This window comes from Equus przewalskii, chromosome 6 (assembly GCF_037783145.1).
Source record: "Equus przewalskii isolate Varuska chromosome 6, EquPr2, whole genome shotgun sequence".
In the NCBI taxonomy this organism is placed as follows: Eukaryota; Metazoa; Chordata; class Mammalia; order Perissodactyla; family Equidae; genus Equus; species Equus przewalskii.
In genome coordinates this window covers 31,410,556-31,428,725 of record NC_091836.1, presented here as the reverse complement: position 1 = coordinate 31,428,725, position 18,170 = coordinate 31,410,556, and the positions used below count along the sequence as shown (strand labels likewise).

The 18,170-nt window shown below is 35.7% G+C and overlaps 2 protein-coding genes across 3 annotated transcripts in view; both read left to right on the top strand.

Annotated features, from left to right (window-relative positions):
- OR6M1 (olfactory receptor family 6 subfamily M member 1) overlaps positions 1–18,170 on the top strand; it is an 86,768-nt gene that overhangs the window by 30,453 nt on the left and 38,145 nt on the right. The window contains exons 2-4 of one of the 2 annotated variants that reach the window (XM_070623332.1): positions 6,841–7,024; positions 12,595–12,850; positions 12,929–12,983. The gene's annotated coding sequence lies outside the window, so the exon portion shown is untranslated. The remainder of the gene's footprint in view (positions 1–6,840; positions 7,025–12,594; positions 12,851–12,928; positions 12,984–18,170) is intronic. The other variant, XM_070623333.1, reaches the window with a different exon arrangement.
- Positions 11,268–12,215, top strand: LOC103550029 (olfactory receptor 6M1-like). Its single transcript, XM_008518754.2, has one exon. It carries the CDS (start codon positions 11,268–11,270, stop codon positions 12,213–12,215), a length of 948 nt encoding a protein of 315 aa, XP_008516976.2.

Sequence of the window (18,170 nt, the reverse complement as noted above, 5' to 3'; positions counted from 1 at the left end):
TCAAAGTACTGAATGAAAAAACTGCCAACCAAGATCACTTTAATCAGCAACACAGTCCTTCAGAAATGAAGAAGAGATAAAGACTTTCCCAGACAAATAAAGGCTGGGGGAGTTCTCAGCACTAGATCTGCCTTGTAAGAAATATTGAAAGGAGCTCTTCAAGCTGAAATGAAAGGATGCTAATTAGTTACACGAAAGCATATGAGAGTAGAAAATGTATTAGTAAAGTTAAGAATATAGTCAAATCAGAAAATTTTAATACTAAAATATGGTGGTTTGTTAATCACTTAACTTGAGTATAAAGGTTAAAAATATTACAACTAATAATAGCTACAATAACTTTTTAATAGATACACAATAAAAATGAATATACACTATGACATCAGAGACATAAAATGTGACAGGGAGAGTAAAAGAATAGAGTTTTTGTATGTGAGCAAAGTTGAACTGTTATCAGCTTAAAATAGGTTGTTCTAACTGAAAGATGTTTTATGCAAGCCTTGTGGCAACCACAAAGCAATAACCTACAGTAGATGTCCAAACAGTAAAGAGAAGGGAATCAAAACATTACTATGCAAAATCATTGATTCACAAAGACAACAAAAAAGGAAGAAAGGAACAAGGGAACTATAAAACAGCCAAAACAATTAATAAGATAGCATTAGTAAATCCTTACCGGTCAATAGTTGCCTTAAATGTACATGGATTAAAGTCTCCAATCAAAAGGTATAGAGTGGCTGAATAAATAGAAAAATAAAAACTTACTCAACCGTATGCTGACTGTAACAGAGTCAGTTCAGGTTTAATGACACACATAACTCAAAGTGAAGGGATGGGAAAAAGATATTCCATGCAAATGCAAAACAAAAGAGAGCAGGGGTAGTTACACTTATATCAGGCAAAATAAACTTTAAACTATAAGAAGTGACAAAGAAGATCATCATATTATGATAAAGGGGCCAATTCATCAAGAGGATATAACAATTGTAAACATATGCACGTCCAATATCAGAGCACCTAAATATATTAAGAAAATACCAACAGATCTGAAGGGAGAAGTAGACAACAATACAATAATAGTAGGGGGTTTCAATACCACACTTTCAACAACGGATAGATCATTTAGACAGAAAATCAGTAAGAGAATATGGGACTTGCACACATAGAACAGTCTCCAGGGTAGAGCATATATTAGGCCAACCACAAAGTGATGAAACTGGAAATCAGTAACAAGAGAAAAACTTGAAAATTCTCAAATATGTGGAAATTAAACAACACATTCTTGAACAACAATGGAGGAAAGATGAAATCAAAAAGAAAATAAAAAAATATCTTCATAACAAATGAAATTGGAAACACAGCATACCAAAATTTGCAAGAGGCAGCAAAAGCAATTCTATGAGGGAAGTGAAAGTGATAAATACCTCCACTTCGAAAAAAGAAGGATCTTAAATAAATAACCTGACTATACACCTCAAGGAGCTAGAAAAAGAGGAGCAAAATAAGGCCAAAGGAAGCCAAAGGAAGTAGACAACAAAACTCAGAGAATAAAAATATGATATAGAGACTAGAAAAACAATAGAAAATATCAACAAAGCTAGAGTTGGTTTTTTGAAAAGATAAAATTGACAAACTTTATCTAGACTAACTAGGAAAAAAATAGAGAAAATTCAAATAAATAAAATCAGAAATTAAAGAGGAGACATTGCAACAGATACTACAGAAATACAAAGGATCATAACACACTACTGTGAACAATTATACACCAAAAAACAAAACTAACCTAAAAACAAAAAACAACCTAAAAAAGATGGATAAATTTCTAGAAACATACAACCTGCCAAGACTTAATCATGAAGAAATAGAAAATCTGAACAGACCAAACACAACTGAGGATATTGAATTAGTAATCAAAAACCTCTCAACAAAGCAAAGCCCAAGACCTGATGGCTTTACTGGTGAATTCTACCAAACATATAAAGAATTATTAATACTGATACTTCTCAAACTCTTCCAAAAAATTGAAGAGGAGAGAATCCTCCCAAATCATTTTACAAGGCCAGCATTACCCTGGTACCAATGCTAGACACTACAAGAAAAGAAAATTATGGGCCAATATCCTTAATGATGCAAAAATCCTCAACAAAATACTAGCAAATAGAATTCAACAGCACATTAAAAGAATCATACATCATGAACAAATTGGATTTATCCCGGGATGTAAGGATGGCTCAACACACACAAATCAATAAATGCGATATACCACATTAACTGATGAAGAATAGAAATCATATGATCATCTCAGTGGATGCAGAAAAAGCAATTAAAAGCATTCAATATCCTTTCATGATAAAAACTCTCAATAAATTAAGTATAGAAGGAATGTAACTCAGCATAATACAGGCTATATATGACAAGCTCACAGCTAACGTCATGCTCAATGGCGAAACACTGAGGACTTTTCCTCTACAATCAGGAATAAGACAAGGGTGTCCAATTCTGCCATTTCTATTCAATGTAATACTGGAAGTCTTAGCCAGAGCAATTAGACAAGAAGAAGAAATAAAAGGCATCAAAATCAGAAAGGAAGAAGTAAAATTGTCTTTGTTTGCAGATGACATGATCTTACATATAAAAACTCCTACAGACTCCACCAAAAAACTGTGAGAAGTAATAAACTAACTCAGTAAAGTTGCATAATAAAAAATCAATATACAAAAATCAGTTGTATTTCTAAACACTACCAACAAACTATTGGAAAGAGAAATTTAAAAAACAAAACAATCTCATTTACAATAAAGCCAAAAAGAATAAAATACTTAGGAATAAATTTAACCAAGGAGGTGAAAGACTCATACACTGAAAACTATAAGATATTGGTTTAAAAAATTGAGGAACACACAAATAATAGATACCCCATGTTCATGACTTAGAAAAATTTGTATTGTTAACATGTTCATACTAACCAAAGCAATCTACAGATTTGATGCAATCCTTATCAAAATTCAATCGGCATTTTTCACAAAAATAGAAAAACAATCCTAACATTCATATGGAACCATGAAAAACCCCAAATAGCCAAAGCAATCCTGAGAAAGAAGAACAAAGCTGAAGGCATCACATTTCCTGATTTCAAGCTATCTTACAAAGCTATAGTAATCAAAGTAGTATAGTACCAGCATAAGGACAGACATAGACCAGTGAAACAGAATTCAAGCCCAGGTATAAACCTACACAAATGAAGTCAACTAATCCTTTACAAGGATGCCAAGAACACACAATATGGAAAGGATTGTCTCTTCAATGAATGATAATTGGAAAACCGGATATCCACATGCAAAAGAATGAAACTGGACTCCAATGTTACACCACTCACAAAAATTAACTGAAAATGGATTAAAGAGTGAAAAGTAGAACTAGAAACCATAAAATTCCTAGAAGAAAACAGGGGAAAAGCTCCTTGACTATGGTTTTGGCACTAATTTTTTGAATATGACACCAAAAGCACAGGCAATAAAAGCAAAATTAAACAAATGAGACTACATCAAACTAAAAAGTGTCTGCACAGCAAAGGAAACAACAAAACAAAAAGGCAACCTACGGAATGAGAGAAAATATTTGCAAATCATATATTTGATAAGGGGTTATATCCAAAATATATAAGGAACTTATACAACTCAATAGCAAAAACAAAAAAAGGAAGTATAACCAGACTGAAAAATGGACAAAGTACTTGAATAGACATTTCTACAAAGAAGACTACAAATGGCCAATAAGTACATGAAAGATGTTTAACATCACTAATCATCAAGGAAATGCAAATCAAAACCACAGTGAGATATCACCTCACACCTGTTAGGATGGCTATTATCAAAAAGACAACAGATAACAAGTGCAGGCGAGGATATAAAAAAAAGAGAAAATTTCACCATTATTAATCAGAATGTAAACTGGTTCAGGCACTATGAAAAACACTATGGAGACTCCTCAAAAACATAAAAATAGAACTAGCATGAGATCCATCAGTTTCACTTCTGGGTATATATCCAAAAGAAACAAAATCAGGTTCTCAAAGAGATATCTGCACTCCCATGTTCATTGCATTGTTATTCATAGTAGCCAAGATATGGAAACAACCTGTGTCCATTGATGGATGAATGAATAAAGAAGATGTAGTATATATACCAAGGAATATTATTCTGCCTTAAAAAATAAGGAAATCCTACCATTTAAAGAACATGGATGAATCTAGAAGACATTAGCTAAGTGAAATTAGCCTGAAAGAAAAAGAAAAATACTGTGTGATCTCACTTATATGTGAAATCCAAAAAAAAGTCAAACTTATGGAAATAGAGGGTAGAATGGCGTTCATCATGGACTGGGGAATGGAGAAGATGGGGAGGTGTTTGTCAAAGGATACAAACCTTCAGTTATGAGATGAATAAGCTCTAGGTATCTAATGTATAGCCTGGTGACTATAGTAAATAATATTGTACTGTGTGCTTGAAATTTGCTAAAAAACTAGAACTTAAACATTCTCACACACACACAAAATAACTATGCGAAGGGAAGGATGTGTTAACTAACCTTAGTCTAATAACCTTTTCACAAAATGTATGTGTCAATTCACTACACTGTGCACTTCAACTATATACATTTTATTTGTCACTTATACCCCAATACAGCTAAAAAAATTTAAAGAAAATAAATTAGACAATTCCACTATCCATGCAGTAGAATGGCTCAAATTTTAAAAGACTGCCATCACCTTGCCAAGTATTAGCAAGGAAGAGGAACTATGGGACTCTCATACATTGCTAGTACAAATGGATGAAAATGATACAATGACTTTGGAGAAACCTTGACACTTTCTTATACAAACATATAATAATACATAGTCATTTCACTCCTAGGAATGTATCCAAGAGAAACGAAAATAAATATTAACATAAAAACATGAACTCAAGTGTTCACAGCTTTATTCATAATAGCCCCAAAGTGAAAACAATTCTGGTGTCCAACATCTGGTGAACAGATAAACATACTGTGATATATCTATGCAATCCGTATGATAGATAATCCTCAGTGATACGCAGGAAGAAACTACTGATACCTGAAACACTTGGATTAATCTCAAAGTGTCAGATTAAGTGAAAGAAAACAAACACAAAAGACTACATGCTATAAGATTGCATTTATATAAAATTCCAGAAAATTCAAAATTGCACTGAAAAAAACCACATCAGTGGTTGTCAGGGGCTGAGGTGGGAAGAGAGAGCATTTACTGCAAAAGGGCACAAGGAAACTTTTTAAGATAACATACGTATTCTGAACCATTGTTGTAATGATGTTGGTGGCTGCATGACTGTATATACTTGTCAAAATTCAACAAATTATACACTTAAAATTGTCTATTGTGTGTAAATCGTATCTCAATAAAATGGATTTTTAAATATGTACATAGGGGCCAGCCCAGTGGCACAGCTGTTAAGTGCACACATTCTGCTTTGGGGCCCAGGGTTCATCGGTTCTGTCCTGGGTGCAGACATGGCACCACTTGGCAAGCCATGCTGTAGTAGGCATCTCACATATAAAGTAGAGGAAGATGGACATGGATGTTAACTCAGGGCCAGTCTTCCTCAGCAAAAAGAGAAGGATTGTCAGCAGTTAGCTCAGGGCTAATCTTCCTCAAAAAAAAAAGTACATAGACATATTTCTATGTACGTAATCTCTGAAAAAGCAGTCTAAAGCTTATTTCAATACATTGTGAACATTTCAGAAAAAATATTTTTTACTTTTTCCAACTTTCTAGTTCCCCGAGGCTTTAAAGTTCTCTAAGTTTTTCTTTAACTAAATAAGATAAACACCCAAAAGAGTTTCCAAGGAGACCTTAACTTTGTAACTGTGACTAGTTATTTCAATTCTGACATTCTGTGATTGCAATAATAATAATTAACCTTTTTTCATGCCATGGTCCCAAGAGCCATTCCAAACCAAATCTCTAAAGGTGAACAAAAAAATCATTAAATGTCACAGCTCGTCCAATGGTAATCACTTTAATACAGATAAGATAACATTATTTTCTGTAGAAAGTGGATAAGTTGGATATATCTCAAATCAAGTCATAATATGCCTGACAAATGAACAGGAGTGACTTACCAATAAGATGCAAGTGTAGAGAGATATTTCAGTGAATGCAAATATAAATTTTTCTAATAATCAGGGCCATTAAAGAAGAATGAGATACCTCAAAAAATTGTTTGCTTAACGTTACTGGACAGCAATTTGGTGGAGACATTGCAGAATATTTTAGAACCAGCCTGACTCATAGGCCCTTTAAATTCCCTTCTAATCTGACATTCGAGGTTTCTAGGTGGATCTACAGAAGAAATAGAAATTCATTGAATAGACAGGAAAGTACATTCCTACAACTGAAAAAAAAAAATCTGAGTTTTGGGAAGCTTTCAGTCATTTTTGCCAAGATCGAGATTGGAAGGCAAAGGACCTGCTCTTAATTCACCTGCGTTTGACTTCCTGATTCATCACCAAACCTAACCATTCTGCCCCCCTTGGCAAATATGTGATCCAGAATACATATGACTTAAAACTCAGAGGAATATTCTGAGATTGAGACACACTAGTGTGTAAAAAGATTAAATAATAATGTAATACTTGAACTTGTTCTTAGTTTAAGTCAAGATTTAGACTTTTTCCGTGGGCATAAGAAAAAGAACTGAAAAATGTTATCATAGGTTATAAAAAGACAATTTTGCATTCAAAGGAAGAAGGAGAGAGTACTTAAGCAAAAATTGAGTAACCTTTGGTGTGTTTTTGACAAAGGGGTTAACTACCACATGGGAAGAGTCTCAAACCAAGACTGACAGAGATTTATGGGGCATTCAAAATTGAAGCAACAAAAGAATTTAAAGAATAGATGGAATGCAGTAGGAAAAAAATACCCAATGTCAAGATTCTCGACATATTTGAATGAAGAAAATGTCAACTGTTCCACAACCAGTATGATGTAAGTATACCCTATTATGCAATTATCCACATTTATATGTTAAACTGTATGTCTTGCTAAGTTTGTTTTCTTGTATATTTTATGATTAATATGAGATTACTGCTCTGCAGAAGTTTTAGCGATGGCAGATGTTGTGTAATAGCTTTCCTATAAGTATGTAAATGAAAGTTTTTAATGTTCTTTAATTACAATTTAACTTTTACACATTTTACTGATAGCAGCAAAAATCTCTAATTATTGCTAACCCCTACTCTCTGCCACATCTTAGGTATTTTCTGTTCATGCTTCCTCAACCCTGTGTTCTCGTTACCATATAAAACTTGGGTTCTCTTGCCCAATGTGCATAAACAAGCCAATTAATTATGGCATCAGCCTTTTGGGGGAGAAATTAGCTTTTATTCTGTGAGACTGATCTGCAAAGAGACAGGGGGCATGTGCCCTCAGAGCTGTTTCCCCAATTCAGGATGTGGGGCAAAATTTAAGAGGTAAAGAACAGATTGGCATGTGAAAATAATGGTGGGTCGGGCTTTGATTGGTGGGCTTTAAGCATCTATGGTAAGGTTTATACATTTATGACAGGGTTCTAAACATTTATGATGGGGTTCTAGACATTTATGATGGGGTTCTAAACATTTATGATGGGGTTCTAAACATTTTTGATGAGGTGGGGAAGGAATTTTAACACCAGATCTTCCTGAATGAGGGACCCCTCCCTTCTGATAAGGTTCCAACTTTCAAGTTCTAGTTGTGTGCTGGTCCTTGGGTTCTGTGGAGAGAAGGATCTTTAGGTCTAAGTCCATTTCAGGTCATGATTTCTTCTTTTACACATGCTCTAGCTTTGTGACTTTGCAGTTTTTCTGAAAGATAATCCTTAATCACTTTGTTGATAAGAGATGGGGTCTGTTCAAAGTGGCTCTAAATGGGCCCGTGGTTACATTCTCAACAAACGTTTACCGAACACCAAGTAGATATACATCACTGTGGTAGGCCCTATTGTAAGACCTTGAATCTGGCATTATGACTATCCTCATTTTACAGATGAAGAAGATAAGACTCAGGATCCTTAAGAGTATTATTAAAGATCTTGAAGCCACAAGTGGCCAAACAAGAAATACAACACAGGTTCCCTGATTCCAAAACTCACTATACTTTTTCTATTATTCTACATTTTTCTGACTAAATCTGGAATCTTGAAATGTGCAATTTTTTAATGATCCACAGAAATGGTAATGAGGAAAAATACCCGCCAAAAAAACGAAAGCCTTAATTTGAAAAGATTACAATTAAATTATTGTACACAGATTGTCATGGTCCAGAACCTTTCCTCCTAGACATGATGGGCTCCTGAGGGCCCAGGGATCATCTGGAAGATGCTAACACAGATCCAGGTGTTTTTTATCATCATGAAGTTAAGAGCCTCTCCAAAGGAAAGCAATGCTACTTCTGTAGTTCTTCTCAGAGAAGCATATTTGACCCAAGCATAGCAGAATAGAAAGCTCGCAATGCCATTTTTTCCATAGTTACATAACCCTGTGACAACCATGGCAAACAGCAATCTATTTGTCTTTAACCATCTCAGGTTTTTGTTGTTAAAAAACGGCATAATGCTTTTGAAGACCCCAAATTGTCTAACTTTTACAATACTAGAGGGGAATCAAGCTCCTATCAGGGCCATCAAACAGTGTGTAGGCAAGAAGGAAAATGGAGGATGTTATGCAGATTGTGAAACAATTAACAAGATAAATGGAAAGAACAATGGAATAGATGATAGGCAGCTGCGTGAGAATCCACATTATTCTGCCTTAAGATACCTATCAGCATTGTCAGTGATGAAAGTGGAGAGAGAGAAATGAAAGGGAATATTAAAGCATTTCTATTTTTCTACAGAGTGTGCTCTATTCTATTTTTATATTAGACCTTGTTAACATTAATATTTGTCCACCCAGATGTGGCTATGCTTTTTTCGTACAGTAGTAATCATTTTGGAAGTTTATTATCTGGGTTCAGGATGAGTGGTAGGGGGAGTGAGTATTAAATTATTTACGGTGAAAAGAATTCCTACTGGTACCAACACCTTATTTCAATAGATGAGACCCTTTGGAGACCTTTGATAACTTGAAAGAAGATTAAACAAACTGACATGTAACAATTTGGAAGATTATTAGAAGAAAAGTAATAAATCATCTTGCTATTGTAAATTGCTGTTTTTTAATCCCGGGCTTTCCCCTTCTTTTGACCCTTCCCACCTCTAAACCCTGAAAGATCTGATTTATTAGACACATCGGTGTTTGGATTCTTTCCTCATGCCCCGCATTAATATTGCAGCAATCAGTTATCCAGAACAACGTGTATCCCAAACTAACAACTAGAGAAAAGATGACACACCTCAGGAAGGTACAGGTTGTGATAAAAGTCTGTATTTGACATGTGAATATGCAAACTACCATTGCTTAGTCATGGGCAACTGGAATCTCATGTTTAAGGGAGGAGTTCCCTCAATTCTGATTTACTTACGGTAAATAAACGAGCACTGTTTGTGCTCACAGAATGGTGAGTTAAATAGATAAGGTGACTTCCTTCATGGAAAACAAAAGAAATATTTAGACTGGAAAGGAATATGTAGATGATCAATACTCTTCTTTTATAGTTGTAAAAACTGGGGCCAGGGATTTAAGAAAAAGTAAAGAGAGCTCCTCTACTAAACTCAGCAGCAAGTCAGGTTATTCAGCTCCAATTACATTTGAAAATTACTCTTAGATGGGGGACCATTGTGCATTTGTAAATAAGTTTACTTACCAACAACCTAGAAATGTCAATAATTCTAAGAAACAAATATTTCCTTATCTAGAACAGAGAAGATGAAGACACAATCTTTGTTATTAAAATAATAAGGATAAATTGATTTGTGGGATAAATTAGTGTTGACTGAAAATGAAAAGGCAACTGCAGGGGCGTAAAAAGTCACAGCCAACTTTTCAGATGGAAATCTCATCGGGAAAAAAAAGTCTTCAAGGCAAAAAAAAGCTGCTAGAAGTTACTTATCCAGAGGGAGAGCCTGAAGAAAATGACCTCCTTTAAGGAGGAACTGGGTGGGCTCCAAGCCTAGCTCAGGGTTCATAATTTCATCATTTTAACTTAAAAATGAAGGATTAACCACCAAAAAAAATACACCGAAGGACAGTGCTTCCACTGAATTTTATAGACGTGCAATAGATTTTCAACTAACTTGAGTAGTATTCCAAGATTAAGCTAAGGATTTCAAACACCACCTATCTGCTTCTGACTTTTTCATTACTATTAATGACTTGACCTTCAAATGGCTGAAAGAATATAGGTGTAAGAGATCCATTTGAGAGTCTATAGGAATCAGTTGAGTAATGGGAGAAGAAAGGTTTGCTATTCTTCCAGATTCTGCCATAGACATAACATTGCAAGGAACAAAAAGGAAACACGACAATCATTTTCCCAAAAGCTTTTTTCAAAATATATAAAATAGTTTATGCAAATTTTGAACCATATATCATCAACGCACTTCTCTATAGCAGTGTAGATAACAAAAAAATTATATCATTATAGAAAATAAACCCAAAAAAATCATGCAAACTTATGGAAAGATCAATCACTGTTACCTTAAAATAATGTGTCCAACTAGATGTTACATTGATACTCGACACATAATACCAATAACAAAAGTGAGTAGAAACAAATACTGTTTCCCTTTCGTGTTAGTGTCCACTTTTCATAATTTTGCTCTATGATTTAGATGATACTTGAATATTTGAAATAATTTTGAGAAAATAACTCAACTTTCATTATCATTCCGTTTCTCTATTTTCCAAATTGATTTATTGGATTCTCAGTTAAGTGTGTCTCTCTTCTTAGGCACAGAACTTAGCTGGGAAAATAGTAGATCAGGAAGAGTGAAAGAGAGAAAGGAAGGAGCATGGGGTAAAAGAGAATAAAATCACAAAGATTACAGTTCCATGGAACCATGAAGATAATTTCAGTCAACCGAAAATTTTAAATACAGTCTGAGAATACTGAGATTAGACGAAGTCATGTAATTTATGCAAGGTCCTACATTTATTAGGGTCAGAGACAGGGTGAAAACAAATCACTCTTGTCTCTTCATTCAAAGCTTTTCCTACTTGTTTTTATCACTGATATTGACAGTTGAAAACTTATAGGCTGATTTTCATCTCTATTTTTTCAGACACGTGCTGCCCACTAGACATTGCATGCAATGAATATGCAAAATCAGACCACAGTGACTGAATTTACCCTGACTGCCTTCCCAGTTCTCCAGAAGCTTCAGATTTCCCTCTTTGTGGTCCTCTTGTTTACTTACATGCTTACTCTAACAGGAAATATTGTCATCATTTCCCTAATATGGGCTGATAATCGCCTCCAAACCCCCATGTACTTCTTCCTCAGCAATTTGTCATTTTTGGACATTTTATACACTACCTCAGTTACCCCAAAACTGTTAGCCTGTCTCCTAGAGGAGAAGAAGACCATATCTTTTGCTGGCTGCATCACCCAAATATCCTTCTTTTTTTTCCTGGGGACAGTAGAGTTTATCCTCTTGGCAGTGATGTCCTTTGACCGCTACGTGGCCATCTGTAACCCCCTCCGCTACACCATCATCATGAACAGCAGGGTCTGTCTCCTGCTGGTTCTGGGCTGCTGGGTGGGGGCCTTCCTGTCAGTGATCTGCCCAGTTATTGTGGTGTCCAGATTGCCTTTCTGTTATAAGGAAATTAGTCACTTCTTCTGTGACCTCGCCCCTCTGCTTCACGTAGCCTGCATAGACACTCATTTCATTGAGATGATAAGCTTCCTCTTGTCTTCCTTCATCCTCCTGAGTTCACTGGTGTTCACTACCGTATCCTACACCTACATCGTTTCTACCATCTTGAGCATCCCTTCAGTCCAAGGACGTCAGAAGGCCTTTTCCACCTGTGCTTCTCACATCACTGTTGTCTCCATTGCCTATGGGAGCAACATCTTCATGTATGTGAGGCCCAGTCAGAGTCATTCCCTGGATTTTGACAAAGTAACGGCTGTACTCACCATAATGGTGACCCCTCTTCTGAACCCCTTCATTTATAGTCTCAGGAATGAAAAGGTAAAGGAAGTTTTGAGAGACGCAGTCAACAAAATTGTGTCCTTATTGCACAAGAGAACTTGAAAGTTTGTTTCTAAGAATGATTATTTTCCACTCTTGGATTCAATGTGGAGAAAGGCACGCTTGAAGATCAAAAATCAAAGATATGTAGGAAGATATGAAAGGCTTCATGCCACTTCAGACCTTTCTAGTCAAGGTCCAGAGGAGACAATTCAGCCATAGTAAAAACGACATGTTCTGAACTCTATTACTAGACTGTCTCACACAAAAAAAATATCATAGATAAATGAAAAATACTAAAGCCAGAAAACTTGAATTTTAATCCTGGCTCTATCACTTTCTTTCTTATCAGGTTACACTTAGCCTATCTGAATGCTAGTTTTCTCATTGGTAAAATGGGGAATATAGTTTGTGCTTTCTTTTTTTCTTTTTGTTTTTGTAGGCTTAACCAAGATAATCTAAGAAATGCAACCACATGTAATTAAGAGTGAACACATCTTACTGGGTCTTTTTAGTTGTTGCAAGATGACTGGCTTCATTCCTGACAGCTAAATATTGTGGATAAGAAGAATAAGGAGGAGGAGGAGGAGAGGAAGAAGTAAAAGGAGGAGAGGAAGAAAAAGAAGAAGAGGAAGGAAGAGGAGGAGAAGAAGAAGAAAAACAGGGAAGAGGAGTAACATATTCAGAGTTTGTACAATGTACTTAAATATTTACATATATATCTCACTTAATCCTCTTGACAAGCTTGATTAGCTGATGATATCTCCATTTTACAGATGAGAAAATGGAGATTCACAGAAGTTAAGCATCTTACCCCAAACTACACCACTGGTGAGTGGCAGAAATTTAGAATAGGTGAACTCTAGTCTATTTTAGCACCTCACTTTATCATGAAGTGTAGAATGGGAAAAAACTTAAGAGGGGAAACAGAAGTTAACCTGAAAGTTATCTACTTTTTCTGAAACCAGAAGTGTTCCATGCCTGCCCTAACATTCTGGAAGACCTGCAGATCAGGGCAGACTGGGATGCACTCAGAATAGACTGTGAGAGGCAATTGGTTTGAAAGGAAAACCAATTATTCAGAGGCCATAACTGACCATGAGTCTAGACTGATCATCTGTGGCAACTGGCCAATGTGACCATCACATACAGAAGAATAAGTATCCTAGGATTTATTTGGTTGGAGGAAAATAAAAGCAGAAAACTAATCAAGCTAGCTTATGTAAAATGAGTACTTATTATAATAATAATCAAGAGTGCTACATGGAATGCCAGAAAATAAGAAACAACAAGATCTTCAGAGGAACTAGAATCAAGAAGGAGAAATTCTTAAGGAATCAAGGCATGCACTGTCTTCCTTCTGAATCTCATCTCTCTCCAGCTCTCTCTAGGGTCATACAGTCTCTGCATTACTCTTTTTATCCATATATCTTGTGTTAGGCTGAATTATGACCCCCAAAGACATCCAGGTCCTAATCCCTGAAACCTATGAATGTAAGTAACATAATATGGGAAAGGGATTTTGCAGGTGTGATTAAGTTAAAGATCTTGGGATAGGAAGATTATCTTGGATTATCCAAGTGAGTCCTAATTGTAAACCCAAGTGTCATTATTTGAGAGAGGTAGAGGGAGATTTTACCATACAAAGGAAGATAATGTGATGATGGAAGCAGAGAAGGATTGAAGATGCTGTGCTGCTAGCTTTGAAAATAGAAGAAGGGGCCATAAGCCAAGGAATGCACCTCTAAAAGCTTGAAAAGGCAAGAAAATGGATTCTTTCTCCCCTAAAGCCTCTGGCACAGCCTGGTTGACACCTAGGGTTAGGCCCAGTGGAACTGATTTTGGATTTCTGGCCTCCAGAACTGTAATAGAATACATTAGTGTCATTTTAAACCATCAAGTTTGTGGTAATTTGTTATAACAGCCACAGCAAACTAATAGATACCTGATTCGTGTTTCTTTCTCTGCAGGTTATTTCTCTCCACTTCTCAGTGCACATGGAAGATAATGGCTGCTTCAATCAGTCACTATATATATATATATATATATATGTATTCAATCATAGATATATATTCAATATTTAAATATACTGATATATATGAAATTTATATAGATATATATTTAAAATTATCTGAGTTCAAAATCCAAATTCCTGGAAGGAGGCTCTGATTTGTCCGACTGGAGTGAGATTCCTCTTCTGATTCACTTATTTGTAAGAGGAAAAGTTTGGCAAGGAGGTAAATTGCCCTCTGAGCAATAAAGCAAATAAAACAAAAAAAGGTAAACAGCTACTGAGCAGGTGCTGTAAAGAAAAGCACTCTAAAAAGAGAGCGTAGGAACAGAGAGAAGACAATAGGCATCTCTGAGATCAAAAAAATGTATTGTTAATGTGGTCAATGACCTTCTAGTTACATGGACAAAGATGGAGACCTTAAGAACAGGCATGGAATCTATTGTGGGAGAGCAGGTAGAGAAAGCGCTATCTTAAGAATAGATTCAGAATATTATATAAAGGCATAGTCCATCATAAGATAATGCAGTGGACAAATGTTTAAAGGTCAAAATAAGATAGAAGAATATCAGCAGGGATGAATCGGTCATGTAATTTTCCTCTCTGTACTCATCATCAGACACTAATTAAGGTGGAAAGTTACAAGTTCCCTATTCTACCATAGCAAATTTAGCATCTTAAAACAATATAAACTTATTATTTTATAGATCTTTAGGTCAGAAACCCAACACAGGTCTTAGCAGGCTAAAATCATCAGGCTGCTTTCCTTTTTAGAGACTCTAGGGGAAAATCCACTTCCTGCTCATTAGGGTTGTTGACAGAGTTCACTTCCTTGAAGTTGTATGACCAAGGTCCTATTTTATTGCTGGCTATCAGCCAAAGGCCGGTTCCAGTTTCTAGAAGGTGCTGCTGTCCTTGGCTCTTGGCCACCCTTCCTCCGCCTTCAAAGCTAACAACAGTGGGCAAGTCTCTCTGTGTTTCAAATCTCTCCTCCTTCTCCTTTCATCTCCTCTCTGACTCAACTGGAAAAAGTTCTTCCCTTTTAAGGAACACTCATTTGGTTGGATTGGGCCTGTCCAAATAATCTAGGATAATATCATCAACTTGGGTCAATATCCTGAATTACATCTGCAAAGTCCCTTTTGCCAAGTAAAGTAACATATTCACAGATTCTGGGAATTAGGATGTGGACATCTTTCAGTCCCATTGTTGTGCTTAACAAAGCTACATTGGTGGAGTTAATGATCCAAGAAAGTAAAAATAAAGAACAGGACACAGTAGGTTTTTTTTAAAGCCAATACTAAATCCTAAACTCTATCTTTCATCATTTGCAATTAGAAGAATTTGTAAGTCCTGGAATATGAAGGACTGATGAAAAGCAGCAAAATATTTGGGAAATATATATTTTAATTAGTTATTATTGTTTTCATTTAAATCCTTATTAGGTAAAGATGAATATAGCTGTCACTTTCTGCTGTTTTAATTTTTTAATGAATTCTCATGTTACTCAAAAGCCCCATTCTGGTATCATTAATACAGAAAAAAAATTCCTAAACAAATAACTTAAACATGATTTGGGTACTCAAGTAGGGGTGGCCCCAGGCTGAACCAGTCTTGAAACTGAAAATATAAAAAGACTTCATAAACTCTGAAAAATAATGTAAATATAAGGTTTTACTTTGAAATTGATTGTTATTATTATTCTGTTCAACATTGTCATAATAGCAGATCATAACGTTTGTTTCTACATTGATTCTAATTAATTGAGTTACTTGGAAAATGGGAACTACTTGTCACAAATTATGGGACACCTGGAAAATCCTTTACTTTTTACTTTTCCTGTACTCAACTATGACTAGATGTTTTAAACTACTGTTTTTCAATATGGGGGATGGAAAGGGGGAGCATTTCAAAATAGCGTGTAGAAATTTTGAACAATATACACTTGCTAGATAAGTTATATCCTTCCAACTATGGATGAAGGCTATCCCAACCAGGGAACCACTGTTTTATGTAATGAGTTCATTGATCCTTCCACTTACCAGCTAATTCTCACATATTCCTTCTTTCTCCTTCAGTTGTAATAAATTATTCAGTAGAAACAACTATAAACATACATCCCAATTGCATCACAAGCTCTCGAGGACTGCAACGAAATATACCAAATTATTTATTTATTTATTTATTTTTATTGAGATCATATTGGCTTATAACATTGTGTAAATTTCAGATGTATGTTATCATATTTCAGTTTTTGTATAGACTGCATTGTGTTCACCATTAATATGCTGGTTTCTACCTATTATCACACAAAGGTGCTCCTTTATCTGTTTCACTGTCTCCCCACCCCATTCCACTCTGCTAGCCACTAATGTGTTCTCTTTGTCCATGTGTTTGTTTATCTTCCATATGTAAGTGAAATCATATGGTGTTCATCTTTCTCTGTCTGGCTTATTTCACTTATTTCTCTTAGCATAATACCCTCAAAGTCCATCCGTGTTGTCACAAATGGCACAGTTTTGTCTTTTTTATGGCCAATTATTATTCCACTGTATGTATATGTACCACATCTTCTTTGTTCGTTCTTCTGCTGATGGGCACTTGGGTTGCTTCTACATCTTGGCTATTGTGAATAATGCTATGACTTTGAATTGTTGATTTCATGTTGTTCGGATAAATACCCAGTAGTGAGATAACTAGATTGTATGGTATTTATATTTTTAATTTTCTGAGAAATCTTCATACTGCTTTCCATAGTGGTTGCACCAGTTTGCATCCCCACCAGTAGTGTATGAAGGTTCCCTTTTCTCCATATCCTCTCCAACATTTGTTATTTCTTGGCTTGCTAATTACAGCCATTCTGATGAGTGTGAGGTGATATCTCATTGTAGTTTTGATTTGCATTTCTCTAATAACTAGTGATATTGAACTTCTTTTCATGTGCCTGCTGCCCATCTGTGTATCTTTTCTGGAAAAATGTTCATACTCTCTGCCCATTTTTTGATCAAGTTGTTCATTTTTTTGTTGTTGAATTGTATGAGTTCTTTATATATTTTGGAAATTAACTGCTTGTCAGACACTCGATTTGCCAATATTTTCTCCCAGTTGGTGGGTTGTCTTTTCGTTTTGTCCATGGTTTCCTTTGCCTGGCAGAAGCTCTTTAGTCTGATGTAGTCCTATTTGTTTATTTTTTCCTTTGTTTCCCTTCCATGACTAGACATGGTATTCAAATAGATGCTGCAAAGATTGATGTCAAAGAGGGCACTGCCTATATTTTCTTCTAGGAGTTTTATGGTTTCAGGTCTTACATTCAATTCTTCAACCCATTTTGAGTTAACTTTTGCTTATGGTATAAGATAACAGTCCACTTTCATTCTTTTACACATGGCTGTCCAGTTTTCCCAACACCATTTTTTAAAGAGACTTTCCTTTCTCCACTGTATATTCTTGGCTCATTTGTCAAAGATTAGCTGGCCATACATGTGTGGTTTTATTTCTGGGCTTTCAATTCTATTCCATTGATCTGTGTGTCTTTTTTTCCGTCATTTTGAGTGTGTCAAGAATTTAGGTAAGCTGCTCCATAGTATTCCTGCCATGACTTCCATTTTATTTGGCCAAGCAGTCTGCAGGGGCCTTAAACTGACACTAGTCCTTCAAACACGTGCTCTAGATAGCAACCTGCAGAATCAAATGTGAATTTCTGATATGACTTCCCCAACAGCCTTAGTACTCATGTTTCCCCCACTTCACAGCGCCTTCCTCTTATGCACCCCTTAGATAAGGCCTCCATGTAACTTAAAAAACCCTCAGTCTTTTTGTTTGAATTGACCAATCTGGAATCCCAAAACACTCCACCAATGGACCTTAATGAAGGCATGTATCCCAGGTCCTGCCTCTCTCTGTCTGTACTCTGCCTTGACCTCCCATGTGTCTCCTCAAGGCATGCCAGGTACTTCCTCCAGGATCTGTGAGCAATAAATTTCTCTATTTCAGTTCTTCTTGTGGCC